This window comes from Hippocampus comes, unplaced genomic scaffold, assembly GCF_001891065.2.
Source record: "Hippocampus comes isolate QL1 unplaced genomic scaffold, H_comes_QL1_v1.1 scaffold36, whole genome shotgun sequence".
NCBI lineage: Eukaryota > Metazoa > Chordata > Actinopteri > Syngnathiformes > Syngnathidae > Hippocampus > Hippocampus comes.
In genome coordinates, this window is record NW_017805695.1 from 349,059 (window position 1) to 364,167 (window position 15,109).

A 15,109-nucleotide genomic window follows, 5' to 3' on the forward strand; every position below is an offset into this window, starting at 1 on the left:
TATATATATATATCAATATTGGCCCATGTAATATACAACTCGCCAATGCATGCAATACATTTCCTTTAAAATTGGATGTGTAATTGGATGCAAACTTAAATTTCCATCCAATAGTTGACCAGTATCAACAGTAATTACAATTCATTAGAGAGGAAGACATTGAGCTTGCTTACGTTGCTGGAAAAAAAAAGTAATTCCTTCATGAGATAATAAATATGTCATTTCTTTAGGTACATGTTAAATATCGCAGCAATATCAATCATATCGCATGTTTTTCCAAAATCGTGCAGTCCTAATTGGAGGTGTATTTCAGAAACACTTACTTGGTATCCTTATTTGGTAATGATTGAGAACAGTGAGAACCTCCACAGCTTCTGTCTTACTGTCAAATTGCAACAAACCAGATATTGTCTTGGAGGAAGCTGAAAGAAAAACATCAAATGAAAGATATAGCATCAACAGAAAAAAATACACTGTATCTACTCTCATACTTGCCTTTCACATGAAAAATACAACAGCAAAAATAATATTGAACTTACATTTGGCATCAAACATCTTGAACTTGACAAAGCCGGGCACATCATGTTCATTACATAACTGTTAACACATACAAAATAAGGAATGTGTAAATACATTTGCAGCAATACACTTCAAGTCATTCCATCCACTGTTACTAATCCTTGTGCTTGATGTAAGTAAGTCATGATGCCAGACAAAAATTTAGACAGTAACCCTCCCTGGGCCATCACCTTATCGTGGTAGAAGGGTTTGTGTGTCCCAATGATTCTAGGAGTTGGGTCAGGGGTGTCAAACCCATTTTTGTCGCGGGCCACATTGTAGTTACGGTTTCCCTTGGAGGGCCGTTATGAATTTTGGGAAACCATATCAATGTATAATCCCCTCCACATATTACATACACAGCGCACAACAAATTGACAAGACTGTTATTGTAGATTACATATGGCAATTTGAAATTTTGGTTCAGACTTTAGCAAGGATCATGAAACTTGACATGCTTGATTTGCTTTCACGGACCACATAAAATGATGTGGCGGGCCAGATCAGCTCAATGCCTGTACATTGAAGTTGATCCCAGGAGCCTTCGTGTGGGGTTGGCGACATGTGGCCTGACTGAAGTCTGTGCATATGCACCAAACAATAGTTCACAGTACCCATCCATTTTGGAGTCTTTGGAGAGGGTGCCGGAGAGCTCTTTCCCAGGGCACTTTAAAACACAACCAATGCCAAGGACATATTTTTATGTTTTTTAAGAATCCAGTCATTCAATCCCAGGTATGTATTTATGCGTTTGTTTTTTGTTTGGGGAAAACTCAGAGTTTGGGTTTGAAATACATATTTGGTGACACCAGCTGTGGAATTGCTCTGATTGTTGACATGTGTAAATATAAATATACATACACACATTTAATTATTTGTTTAAAATGAAACAGCTTTGTATCTGGTAGCCAAACTGCCAAAATGATTGCCAAAGTAATTCTCCGATCGAGTACATTTGTTGTTTTATATCGTTGTACTTTGGTCAAGGTCATGTTGAAGGTCATCTTTATTGTCAAATATGCTCTATGTACAACATACAGCACAGATGAAATTTCTTTCCTCTCATTCCTCAGTGCAAACATGCAGTGCATTAAACACACACAGCTAAAGATAAGGCAGCGAAACTAAACTGTATAAAAATGACAAATATATAAATCTAAACAATAATCGCAATGAATGAATGAATGAACAGGAATATTTTCTAAATGCATTGAAGACTTTACAGTGACAGTGGTTACTTTGGCCCACTGTAAGGATTGGACAACACCAAAAACATACTGTATTTAGTATTTACAACAATCATACCCTGAGCAAGTGGTCCTGTGATATACATGAAGGGACGTTGTAGTAGTGCAACACTGCAGATGGGGGTTGAATGATGTTTTTGGAGGCCTGCCCAGCACTGCTGAAGCGATTGTTCCTGGTCATGGCAAAATCCTTGTAGCTGCTGCTTCCATCCTCTAATTCAAAGAACTGGCTGGGGATCACTGCATGCTGTTTAGATACACTGCACAGAAAATTGCGGAGGTAAACTGAGGAAATCCCTCAAGTCTAAATCCATGTAATTCATTTCGTTGTAATAAAATGCCCTCATTCATGTTTTAAGCAAGGTTTTTAAGATAAATAAATAAATAAAAATAACCTCATCGTTACATACATTTTTTTTCTCCACCCCCAATTTTGCTGCTGTAGACTGCAAATTTCCCCAGTGTGGGACAAATAAAGGTTATCTTATCTTATAACAGAATCATGAACATTTCTGTGCATGTTCTTTCGATGCTTGTTTGGGTCCTCTCGTGATCCAAAAACCTATATTAGGTTCATGTCAAACTCTCTTTTAAGGGTGTAAGAGAAGTGAACTGTTATCTGTCTTTGTGTCTCAAGGCTCACTCACTTGAGTGCTTGCTTGGTAATTTTCACATCGCCTCTCTCTTTGTAACACATACTGTATGTAACAGCAGGGCTGTGCTGAAACCGTACTGAAATCAAAAATGGCGATGCTCTAAGACTCAAAGCTGCGTCATCTTTAAATTGGCAGGACAATGTGACACGCTCTCCGACTCCAAGAGATTGGGCCGCCATTCCAGATCCAGCTATTTGAGCGCACAGTGCTAACAATCTTACTTTAATTATGATGATAATGATTGTTATAAGTGAATTCAAAAACAAGTCTGAGGAAGAAACGTGGTTAGGACTAATAATAACCCTCAAATTGAAATGGAATCTTTTCAGCGAAGCGGTTGAGAACAGAGATGGAAATCGCAAACAAAACACAGGGGACAATTTACTCTCAAAAATGCATCTACAATATTCTTTTAAAATGTAAAAAAATATATACTGCTCCAAAAAATAAAAGGAACACCGAAACAACACAATGTAACTCCAAGTGTTCCCTTTAAAAATAAATAAATAAATAAATACATGATTATAAACATGTTTGTAATACATCATCACCCTAGCAAAATAATGGCCGAAGGTATATTTTGACAAAAGTGTTTTTTTTTTTTTTGCCTTAAACATCTCAGGAAGCTGGCCACCTTCAAGCTACATTCGGCTACATTCTTAGTTAAAGATATATAATATAATACACTATAAGAAGCTATCATTAACTCGTTCAGTCGTTCATGTTTTCTTCAAAAAAGAAGAAAAAAACAAACAACAAATCGTTTACATTTGTATTGAAAATTTGAGTAATGGAACCCATTTACTGGTCATTTGCAAAGAAAAAGATGTGATTGACCATTCAAGTAAAGATTGACAAATCTAAGAAAACTCACTTGTAAAACATTGTTTCTTTTTAACTGAGTACCGGTAATGAAAATATTGTTTGTGCCGCAATTATTTCAGGCCGAGTGTTTTCTTATATTCTCACCAGACGCTGAGTCTCTTGCCAAAAACTCTGATGCTGTTGAGGTGCGTGATTGCTCGATCCACAGCATAATCATCCCCCATCTCAACCAAGGCTGTGCCAGGAACACTCTTCATAAACTTCACCTAAAATCACTCACAGTTAACAACCGCATTATAGTTACAGTGTATGTTGCAATGAGTAGTGCTTTTGTGATTATCCCTGACATAATAAAGCAATTGATAGTGAATATTTCAATTCCTATTCGCTTTCTTTTTTTTGTTTATTATCGTCACAGTCTGCAGTTGAGCTGCTTTTCTACTGCATGTTAGTGCGTATTTGAACTGAGCTGGGAATTGAAACGGATTTACATGAGACAGGAGAAGTGAGCCCATCTCTTTTTTTTTTTTTTTTTTTTTTGTCAATGGACACGACAGCTTCTTGTTTGCTTTCAAACTTAGCTTGTAGCAGCCGTTGGTACATTTTGAGCGTGACATCTATGATCAACTGGTGAAAGGACACTTTAATTCTCTACTCTTTCATCTAGAACTGCTTCAAACAACAAAGCCTATGTAGGAAAAGTGGTTAAGATCGCATGACTGTCCGTGTCTTATGTTATGTGTTGTGTTATGTTATTTTGTTATTTTATGTTAACTGTTCTGTAAAGCGCTTTGTTACAGCTGCAGCTGTTGTGAAAGTGCAATATAAATAAAAATGTAGTATATTGTATTGTATAGGATAGTGACTGACCTAGTCAAGAATGTACTTGTTATTGATTCATTTTCATCATCAAAATCATGTCGTCAGTAATACTACGAGGTAGGATTTGGTGGGGTTGCAAGAATACACGAACACTACAGAATGGGTGACATAAACCAATTTTAGTCTCATTTATTGAACAGATCTTTCAGCTGTATTGTGCATGTTTTTTTAACTATCAGTTATCCATATAAAGCAATTGAGAACAGCAGTTGTTGCCCTGCTGTAGTTTGTAACAACAGCAAGACTCCAGCTGCTATCACCAGCTCTTGCCAGTGTCCCAGCAACTTGCTGGTCCTGCTGGACGGCTGTGGCTCAGTTCGTAGAGTGGGGTGCTCAGTGACTGCAGGTTCAACTGTTTGAATTCTGGCTCTTTTGCTTTTAGCAGCTCTTATCGGTGACACCAGCAAGACCAATACGAAAACGCAACAAAACCATGCTGGTCTATGCTGTTATTTATTTATTTTAATCAGGGTTGTTAGGAAGTGCGAGGTCTAATGTGGCGCCCCAGTAGCACTGATGAAAAATTGTTGCCATCCACAGCAGCGGTCCCCAAAACCCAGGCCACGGACCAGTGCCGGTCCGTGGGTCATTTGATACCGAACCGCACAGAAAGAATAAATAACTTACATCACTTCCATTTCATTCATTTCGGAATCTGATAGATATTTTATTTTGAAAATAATGTCACTGTTGACGCGGGTCAAGGCGCGCTTCTCGGTCATGTGATGGGTTACTGCCAAAATGAAACCAAGGAGCTAGCAAAATGAGTAAAAAACAAACGTCTTTGGAAAGTTTCTTTGGGAAGGGGAAAAGGCCCAGCCAGGAGACAGAAGAGGAGCCTATGACTTGCAAGAAAAAGAAGGCTACATTTAATAGACAGTATCAGGAGTCCTACTTAAATCCGGCTTTATCTCAACAGGAGATTCCTACGCACCATGTCTACTCTACATATTATGCGGCGAAGGTGAGCCGTATTTTTCATGCACTTTGTATTTACGGTGTATCTTATTTTGAAGGCACATTTGAACGCTACCATAGCAACCAGTGAGTGTCGCGGCCAGATTGGACGTTCCTCATGTTTATTATTATGTTGAGAAAATACCACAGTTTTCATGTAGGTCATATTACATTATTTTGTTGTATTTATCCGGCCTTAAAAGGCCCGTCTCTGAAAATATCGTCTGACATTAAACCGGTCCCTGCGGCAAAAAAGGTTGGGGTCTGCTCATCTACAGCATTTAAATTGCCTGTCCCCGATATAGGTGTGACAATAAAGAAACATATGTGTCACCTCCAGAATCAAGTGTGACTGCAGTGTGGCACAATAAAAGTCAAAAAGGTCTGAAAAAACAATTGAGAGGTGTCAACAATATGATTGCACAGTAGCAGTAAGATGTTGCGCAACACCGTGATTTCAGCAGCTAGTCAATTGGTATTGAGTTGTAAATGTGGCTGCCACAGTCTTGCTTCTTTATTGTCACATTGTGGGCTATTTCAGGCCTACAAAGGTTGTAATTTTCCAAAAATAAAATCATGGTCAAAAAATAGTCAAGCCAGACCCACCTTTTCAATGTTACCGTACAGGCAGAACAGGTTGAAGATACGGGCGCAGTTCATCCTAGATGGATGGAGGCCACTCACCATGGCAACAGAGCTGGGGGCGTAGGAAGAGTAGGATGCCTGGGGCAGAGGGTACGACACTATATCCGGAACATCCACCGAGGTCAATTTGTACCTGCTGCTGCTCGGCATAGGCAAGAGGGAGCAGTGTGAACCTGAGAAAAGAGAAGAGAGACCTGGAGCTAATTAATCTCAGTTCTGCAAATTTATTTTTGAATTTAAAAGAATACAATTGGACACTACAGTTGTTAATCTTAAAATTGTTGGCAGACAGCCACAAAATAAAAGTCATAACAAACACATGAATACTGACTATTTTGGTTTCAATAGATTACATAAACTACACAGCTTTTGGGAATTTTGTCATCACATTTCAACAAAGGATGAAAAATAAACAGTAGTGGTTCTTCAAACTGTATAAATGTTGAAGAGACTGGTATCATTAGCTTCACAAATTAAAATGTTTTTAACAGTATAGTAATAAATCTACAAACCAAACATACAATCATTCATCCATCCATTTTCCAATCTGCTTACCCTCACAAGGGCCGCAGGGCGGGCCGAAGCCTATACCAGCTATCTTTGGGCAGTAGGCCGGGGACGCCCTGAACTGGTTGCCAGCCAATCGCAGGGCACACTTAGACAAACAAACATCCGCGCTCACACTCACACCTAGGGACAATTTTGAGTGTTCCATTAACCTCCCATGCAAGTTTTTGGAATGTGAGAGGAAACCAGAGTACCCGGAGAAAACCCATGCAGGCACAGGGAGAACATGCAAGCCACACACAGGAATGCCGGAGCGGGGATCAAACCCTCTGCATTGTGAGGCCAACGCGCCAACCAGTCAACCACCGGGCACCAAACATTCATTCTTGCTTATTTCTGTGTTAACATACTTATTTACGCAATCTGATACCCACAACGAATGTATGTAATGAGTCTTACCATAATTGTTGTCACCGGATGACGATGGGTGCTCACCTAAAATGGCCTGTCTTTGCCTACCCTTTCCGAGATCTGAAAATGAATGTGCACACACACAGCACGGCTCTTAAAAATCTATTTGGGAACAAAGTTACCAGTCATATAATGTTTTCAACAAAATTGAACAACTGACAATCAAGAGGTCAAAACACTGACTTACCAAGGCAGCCAGAACAAGTTCAATTTGAACCCAAACTTATACAGAAGGAAGAGTAGAAATCTTTCATTCAAATACAAACTCATTCGATTTTGATGATTGATTGTCATTTTGCAGGTCTTTTCCATGGAAAATTGTGGATCTTTTCATCAAAGAAAATGTCAATATGGTCACTGAAATAACATCCATCCATCTATTACTACACCGCTTATTGTCACTTGATTCGCGCTTGTGCAGGAGCCTCTCCCCAATTGACTGTGGGTTAGAGGCAGAGTACACCCTGAACTGGTCGCCAGATAGTCACAGGGCATAAGCACACAAACAACCGTTCACACTGTAATTCCCCCTTATGGACAATTTAGAGTCTTCAGTTAACCTGTCATGTATGTTTTTTTGAACATGGGCAGAAGGCGGAGTATCTGAGGAACACAGAGAAGCTCACTGATGCGTGATGGGCTAGAGCCCAGGTATCAACCACAAACCTTAGGACTGAAATAACAGAAAAAAGTAAAAAAAAAAAAAAAAAAAAAACTAAACAAACAAAAGGAAAATTATGACATTTAATTTACCATGATCTCTTGAGCATTACACTTCTTTAAAGTGGCTTTATTTTTAATTGAACATCACTAATTTTCGCGATGTAAGATAATAACTACTAACTAAATCTATTCAATAAAATACATGTTGGCAAAATAAAATGAGTTCTTTCTGTTCAACAACAGGGCATGAAAACAAATAACCATATTTCTTTCTCCAGAAAATGTCACGGAAATAAATAATGCTTGTCAAGATCACAACATACAAGAAATCAGGACTGAAGGAGGATGACAGCGCTGTAATTGAAGGAACCACAGTGTTGTGGCTGTGTTTTGACTTGGGTTCTTGATGTGACTTGCAGTGGTCCTTTATTTTATCCTCTTTATTTTGTCATGTAGGATTGGGCATGGCCTGATGTCTCTCTGTATTGAAGCTCGAGTTGCTCGGTGACACATTGTCAGAACGTCCAGTTTTCTTCCATGCCTTCGGCTTCAAGCTCCACTCTCTGTTGTGACTTGTTATTTTTGTACATAAGGACTCTGTTTTTCCACTTCCGTGTCCTGTATTCTTCTGGGTCCAAAATTAAGCAGCCCACGCTCAGGAAGCACTGCTCAGCAGACATGAGCAACTCCTGGGGGAGATGATGGAATCTATTCAGAACCTTTCCACCACCGTCAACATAATGACAGTCCAGTCAAAATCCAGCGCTTTGCCGCAGGTATCACCATCTGCTCCGACCCATCCCTCCACCTCAAATCGGGCAGTGATCGTCTCACCGGCTGCTCCTTTGCCTTCTCACCGGAAGCCCAACATTCTGTCACCCCGACACTATTACGGGGACGAATTGTAGACGATTCCTGCTGAACTGTTCCTTGTTCTTCCAGTAGAAACCTGGCGTGTATTTAGACGATTGCGTTAAATTCACCTATGCTCTAAACTTGGTTCGGGGAAGAGCAGGGAGGTGAGCGAATTCCTTGTGGGAGTCAAAGACATTGGAATCATTTGCTTCTTTTTCTGGAGAGATGCAGTGAGTCTTTGATCAGCCCTTCATTAATCAGTCATCTGGCAAACGTCCGGACTCTCAGTTAGCTGCATACTAATTCAGGATTTTTGAGTGGATGGAGCTTATGCAAAATCAGCTGTCGGCTCGAGATGAACTCGGGTCTCTTAGCAGTTAAATCTTCCTAGTGAGTTGTATTGACAAACGACATCAGATAATGCCGCCAGACCGCCAAACCTTCTCGCCTCGTGAATGCGTCCGGCGGGGTTTTGGGTTGGGTCCTTGATGTTTTCAGTTGCTATGGTGCTTTATTTTGTCATATGTCACATATGATTGGGCATGATCTAATGTCTCTCAGTATTTAAGCTTCTGTTGCTCAATGACACGTCAGAACATCAAGCTTTCTTCCATCGTTGCCCTCTGTTGTTACTTGGTATTTTTGTGTTCTCCATCCAGCACTCTACGTTCATTTTTGCGTGTCCTGTCTGCTTCTGGCTCCAAATCCTGTTCCTCACGTGACACACAGGCACAGGTTTGCTAATTATCTGGTCATTTAGCTTATTTCTCAATGAAGATCTGTTAAGAATTCCTGGATGCAATGTTATTGTGGTTGTAATACAGCGCTGCTTGGGTGTGTGTCTCTTTGTGATGGCTAGGCATGTTTTTGTTGTCCATTTATGCTTGTTGAGTTGATCACCCCTGCAATAAACTCTTTACGTGTGACTTCTTCTCTGCGTCTTGTGAACATTATAAAGGGTCTATTCCAATCAATTTTTTAAAAAAATCACAAAATATTGCGCTCAAAACAAACAACAAAATGCAATCATGTCTATAAATTGCAACATTTCACAAGAGCCAAATCCCAACGGAACTACATGACTTTGATGCTCACAAATCGACAGAAGTTTAGAAATAATTCTGAATGTCGTAGGAAAAGGTCATGTGAAGTACAGAGGAGGGAATGAAAACAAACCAATGAAAGAGACCGTACCTGTTTAGCATCAGACAGCAATCTTTCTTTTCGCCCTCAGCACGCAAGAACATCAACCTGCTTCCCGGAGTCTTCACGGAGACTTCAGGGTTGTCTACCGCTGACGAAGCTTCTGTGAGAGAAGCGAAACGTCCTTTTTTGTTTTTTGTTTTTTGTTTTTTGTTTTTTACCCACAGGTACAGATGACGACTGACAGAACCCTTTCTACGAAAGTCAAAGACATTGGAATCATTTGCTTCTTTTTCTGCAGAGATGCAGTGAGTCTTTGATCAGCCCTTCATTAATCAGTCATCTGGCAAACGTCCGGACTCTCAGTTAGCTGCATACTAATTCAGGATTTTTGAGTGGATGGAGCTTATGCAAAATCAGCTGTCGGCTCGAGATGAACTCGGGTCTCTTAGCAGTTAAATCTTCCTAGTGAGTTGTATTGACAAACGACATCAGATAATGCCGCCAGACCGCCAAACCTTCTCGCCTCGTGAATGCGTCCGGCGGGGTTTTGGGTTGGGTCCTTGATGTTTTCAGTTGCTATGGTGCTTTATTTTGTCATATGTCACATATGATTGGGCATGATCTAATGTCTCTCAGTATTTAAGCTTCTGTTGCTCAATGACACGTCAGAACATCAAGCTTTCTTCCATCGTTGCCCTCTGTTGTTACTTGGTATTTTTGTGTTCTCCATCCAGCACTCTACGTTCATTTTTGCGTGTCCTGTCTGCTTCTGGCTCCAAATCCTGTTCCTCACGTGACACACAGGCACAGGTTTGCTAATTATCTGGTCATTTAGCTTATTTCTCAATGAAGATCTGTTAAGAATTCCTGGATGCAATGTTATTGTGGTTGTAATACAGCGCTGCTTGGGTGTGTGTCTCTTTGTGATGGCTAGGCATGTTTTTGTTGTCCATTTATGCTTGTTGAGTTGATCACCCCTGCAATAAACTCTTTACGTGTGACTTCTTCTCTGCGTCTTGTAAACATTATAAAGGGTCTATTCCAATCAATTTTTTAAAAAAATCACAAAATATTGCGCTCAAAACAAACAACAAAATGCAATCATGTCTATAAATTGCAACATTTCACAAGAGCCAAATCCCAACGGAACTACATGACTTTGATGCTCACAAATCGACAGAAGTTTAGAAATAATTCTGAATGTCGTAGGAAAAGGTCATGTGAAGTACAGAGGAGGGAATGAAAACAAACCAATGAAAGAGACCGTACCTGTTTAGCATCAGACAGCAATCTTTCTTTTCGCCCTCAGCACGCAAGAACATCAACCTGCATTACACCATCACTTTAGCCATCAAGCAGAGTTGCATTGTTATATACTACATTGACGCTATGTGACATAGCACACAGTAATAGTACACTTCTGAAGCTATTAGAAAGAATTAAGAGGTGCCCTCATGTAAATAATTGCATGTACAGGGATGAACATATATTCTGGATTCAGTGGTATGGGATCAACCATTTTTAGCAATGTAACAAAAATACACCCTGTGAAAATTCAGAAGAGCTTGCTCACAGACACCTTTTTGGAAATGAGCAGCTAAGAAAAGATATACAGTACTTGTAATTTCATACTTGATGGGTGGAAACCTCAATTTCCCATATGGCCCCTTGATAGACCAAAACACAAATGAATGAGTGCAGGTTGGACACCAATATTTTGCTTTTTGAAGCAAGGGGAAATCATACTAAGGCCCTTTGGTAACCGGATGCATTTTCATCCACTTGTACTTGGCTGCAAAACAAACCAGACGACACAAAGGAGGATCCTAGATAGACATAACTTAGTGCTGCTTGAGGGATTGAGGCCTCCTGAGAATTTTTAAGCAGCAGCTGCCTGGTGGTAGGAAGGACTGAGATCCATGTCCTTTTTTCCGAATTTCCTTATCGTTGATGGAGGAGATAATGAGTGAAGAGAGCTGTTGTGTAAAGTCAGCCTGACGTCCATACTCCTTTTTCTTCTATGTTCTTTCTTCCACCAGGGTGGGAGATGTGCAGGCTTGTGAGAGGCTGGTGACTGTGAGAGTGTTTTGATTGGTGAGGAAGAAAAGCAAGTGCAGGAGTCTTGGCTTGTGGCTTGAGTTCATTTGAAGTCATTTAAACTGAACCTACTGTCGTACTTTTCTGAGAAAAAAAAAAGTCTTACAAATTGTGCAGAACTAGAATCACAGGACTTGAGTCAAAATATTTAAAAAAAAAAGACAGAAAAAGAGAGCGTCTTACCCCGTCTGACCAGGTATGGTTTAGTGTAGTCCCAGCTTTCACTGTCATTCTTTATCACATTCAGACGTGTTGGCTGTAGACCCAAAAACAAAACAGAAATGGAAAAGAATCATAAAAATTTGTGACATTTCATGTGTCTAAAATTCTGCGATTGGCTGGCAACTGCTGAGTGCCCGAAGACAGCTTGGATAGGCTCCAGCACGCCTGCGACTCTTGTGAGGTTAAGCGCATTAGAAATTGGATGGATGGATGTCTAAAATTTAATTTTTTTTTTTTTGGGGGGGGGGGGGCAGGGGGTTCACAGAGATTATTGTTCAGAGATAGGTAAATCCTAGAAATCTGATTGATTCCCTATGTCCCTTTTTTGATTTGTTTATCCACCCGTTCTCGTCAGGATAGTCCTTTGTGTCAACCTCCCTCCAGCCACTTGTGTCTTGCCCAGGTGGACCTCGTAGTCTCATCAGTTTGCTTGTATTTCGTTCAGTCGTTTCTTTCTTACGGAGCCCCTAAGGGGACATGGAAGAAAAAAACAACTTTGCGTTCCCTCGCAAAGTTTTGCATTCCCTTGCAAAGATTGCAAGATAACGCAAACTTTTTTTTTTTTTTGTAAGAGGGCGTTTTTTTTAGATGTGCGTTTTTACGACATGAGACGACACTACTTCGGGGAAGGAGAGAATTATGGAGGAGGACTTGGAATCTGTATTTATGCTCAAGAACAGATTTAATGCCTTTGTATTTCAAGCCAATTTCAAAGTAAAATTCCATTCAACTCGCCATCCATGTTTGTTATTTTCAGTTACCCGGAAAATAACCCAGAAGTACATCAACGCACATTTTTTAAAAAGCGCCCCCTTGCAAAAAAAAAAAAAAAAAAAAAAAGAAAAAAAGCTTGTCTTATCTCGCAATCTTTGCAAGGGAATGCAGTTTCTTTTTCTTTCTTGTCCCCTTAGGGGTTCCGTACTTTCTGGCTTGGTTTGTTTCAATGTTTTTGTTTCCGTCATCGTGGTCAGTCACGTTTTTGATATTCCTCCCAAGAGGAACCAGTGTGCCATAAGCGTGGACATGATTTTCTGTCTAAGGGAGGATGAAGACGATCCCCCTTCCCAAGATGTTCACATTCCAAAATCACGTTAAACTTCATGTGTATGCAATTTTGAGATTCACTTTGCAAGATATTGCATTTGTGTTTCATGTTGTTAATTTCTGATCATGTTCTTCAACCTGCATTTTTTCGATTAATTTGTTTGGAGAAGAGTTTCTTCAGAATCAGTGGGGTTGATTGATAGAACATTTGTTCAGTTTCAAAGCTTGATTATATGTAAAGTATCATTTTAAAATATATCACCCAAGATGGAATAATTAACTTCACTCCTGTTCCAAATTTTAATCAATTGACTGGCACGGGGTCCAGGTCAACACGTCCCCGCTTAGCCCCACATGAGACTGCGGGAGTGGCCTGGTTTGAATTCGCAGCCTATCAAAGCTAAAGCCTCTTTCTCTTTCTTGCTCTTTTGTTCTTGTTTCCTCTTTTGTCTCTCTTGGTTGTTTCTTCCTCTTAAAGGACGGCATGCATCTTTTGGCCATCTGCCCACGGCTGGGTCCTCTCGCTGGGGTTCCCCTTTTTCCATAGCTACCACCTGACTTTCTTTCATCTTTTCTTTTTTCTTCTTTGGTGGTGCACCCTGGGCTCAGCAGCCCCATGTGTTTGCCTCGCTGGGACAAGACCATCCTGAAATGAGGACATGTTGGCGTGAACCAGCCCAACCTAGACCACCTTTTCCATTTTTTTTTTGTCTTTTTCTTTTATTTTCTCCAACTTCTTCCCCCCACCTCCTGTCTTCACAACTTGGCCAGCTCGACTGCAGACTTCAATCAGGAAAAAATCCATATAGCTCATTCGCCCTTCGCACTGTATCCCATGTTCGTCTTTGTTTTTCATGTTTCTTGTGCAAAGCGTGCCTGTTAAGTCCAATTACCCCATGGGGATGAATAAAGTTTTCTGAATCTGAATCTGAATCTGAATTCAGAAGACAATCAATGAGTTCAAATTACTTGTACGTGTACGAAATTGGTGATTAAAACTGAGGAAAGGGGTTAAGTTAGTCAAGGAGCCGCATGTCTATATTTTTATAAATTAACGTTATCTCGCGCCAAGATTCTCCATTTTTGCCTGTTTTTATTGTTTTGGTTTATTTTATCTTTTTATATTCTCATTCTTTGCTACTCTTTCCATTGTATTTAGTTTTCCTATGACGTTTTATATGAGATTCCACATTGATTTAGAGAATAACTGTTCAATCATAAAACTGGACTGTGTGTGTACTTTGTGTGTGCTTGAAAATTATTAACCTCTGAGCTTCTCAAAAGTCTTTGACCGTAGCAGCCTTCAAATTGATGACTGATTTTAGATGTTTTTTGTCTGTTTAAGCCTTGTATATTTAATAAAGAAAACAACTAAACAATGTGGTGCCCCTAGTGGTGGTTGAGTGTACTGCAGGAAGTCAAATTCAGCCGCCATTTAAATTAAATTATTACCAACCACTGCTACAATATGTTACCGAGTACATCTCAAAAGCATACAGAAAATACATTTTTAGTTCTTTACCCTTGCATATTCAATCTTGAGAGTGCAGCAGCCAGCATAGATGTCAGCTCCATTCAGAGCAGCTTTCGCTTTCTGAGCATATTGATTCGACTTAAACCTGAATGAAATAGGTTTAGGACAGCAGACTGCAAATATGAACACAGAAAGAAAAACATTTTTAAATTTTATTAGGATACTCCACCATGGCTTGGATTCCATTTCGCTTAAAGATGACAATCCTCAGTACAATGCCAAGAGGGTTACATACTGAGTAGAGGACATCCTGGAGACAAAAAAACAAACAAACGAAGTAAACAAACAATTTTAGTACATTTAAAAAACATCTCAACTCACGATATCCCGATTGTTATACATATATATATATATATATAAAACAGATACCGTAGTTATAGGGTAGAGAGGATTCTGAATAGACAGTAGGAGAACCTTGTTGCCACTGTTGGGATTGTCAGCATTGGTTGGCCTGGTGATTCTCTTGGATGTGGAGTAGTTAAAATATGCCTGCTGACCTAATAAAAAAAATATTGATGCAAAAGGCAATGTTATTGCATATCTGGGTTTCGGGAAGAGTACTTTATTGTTAATTTATACCTGTGAAAGCACCTGTTAATTGAACCTATGGTAGTTAGCATTTAGGGCACCATGTTTTCTTCTGTGAGATCCGGCACAGTGAGCTTGTTGTCGTTGAGTTGTACAGAAAAATTACATTTCCCCGAAGATGATAGTGGTTGAGAATTTTTAAAAGTGTGTGTGTGTGTGTGTGTGTGTGTGTGTGTGTGTGTGTGTGTGTGTGTGTATATATATATATATAT

The 15,109-nt window shown here is 39.8% G+C and overlaps 1 protein-coding gene across 4 annotated transcripts in view; it reads right to left on the reverse strand.

Annotated features, from left to right (window-relative positions):
* The window catches only part of hnrnpll (heterogeneous nuclear ribonucleoprotein L like), a 26,597-nt gene that overhangs the window by 1,917 nt on the left and 9,571 nt on the right, over positions 1-15,109 (reverse strand). The window contains exons 4-14 of one of the 4 annotated variants that reach the window (XM_019882190.1): positions 14,679-14,806; positions 14,474-14,559; positions 14,298-14,394; positions 11,693-11,765; positions 6,737-6,808; positions 5,904-5,964; positions 5,732-5,822; positions 3,431-3,552; positions 1,864-2,065; positions 540-597; positions 324-422 (exon numbers count right to left, since the gene is read on the reverse strand). In XM_019882190.1, coding sequence (XP_019737749.1) covers positions 324-422; positions 540-597; positions 1,864-2,065; positions 3,431-3,552; positions 5,732-5,822; positions 5,904-5,964; positions 6,737-6,808; positions 11,693-11,765; positions 14,298-14,394; positions 14,474-14,559; positions 14,679-14,806 — 1,089 coding nt within the window. Of the gene's footprint in view, positions 1-323; positions 423-539; positions 598-1,863; positions 2,066-3,430; positions 3,553-5,731; positions 5,965-6,736; positions 6,809-11,692; positions 11,766-14,297; positions 14,395-14,473; positions 14,560-14,678; positions 14,807-15,109 lie in introns of all 4 variants that reach the window. The other 3 variants (XM_019882192.1, XM_019882188.1, XM_019882189.1) reach the window with 3 other exon arrangements.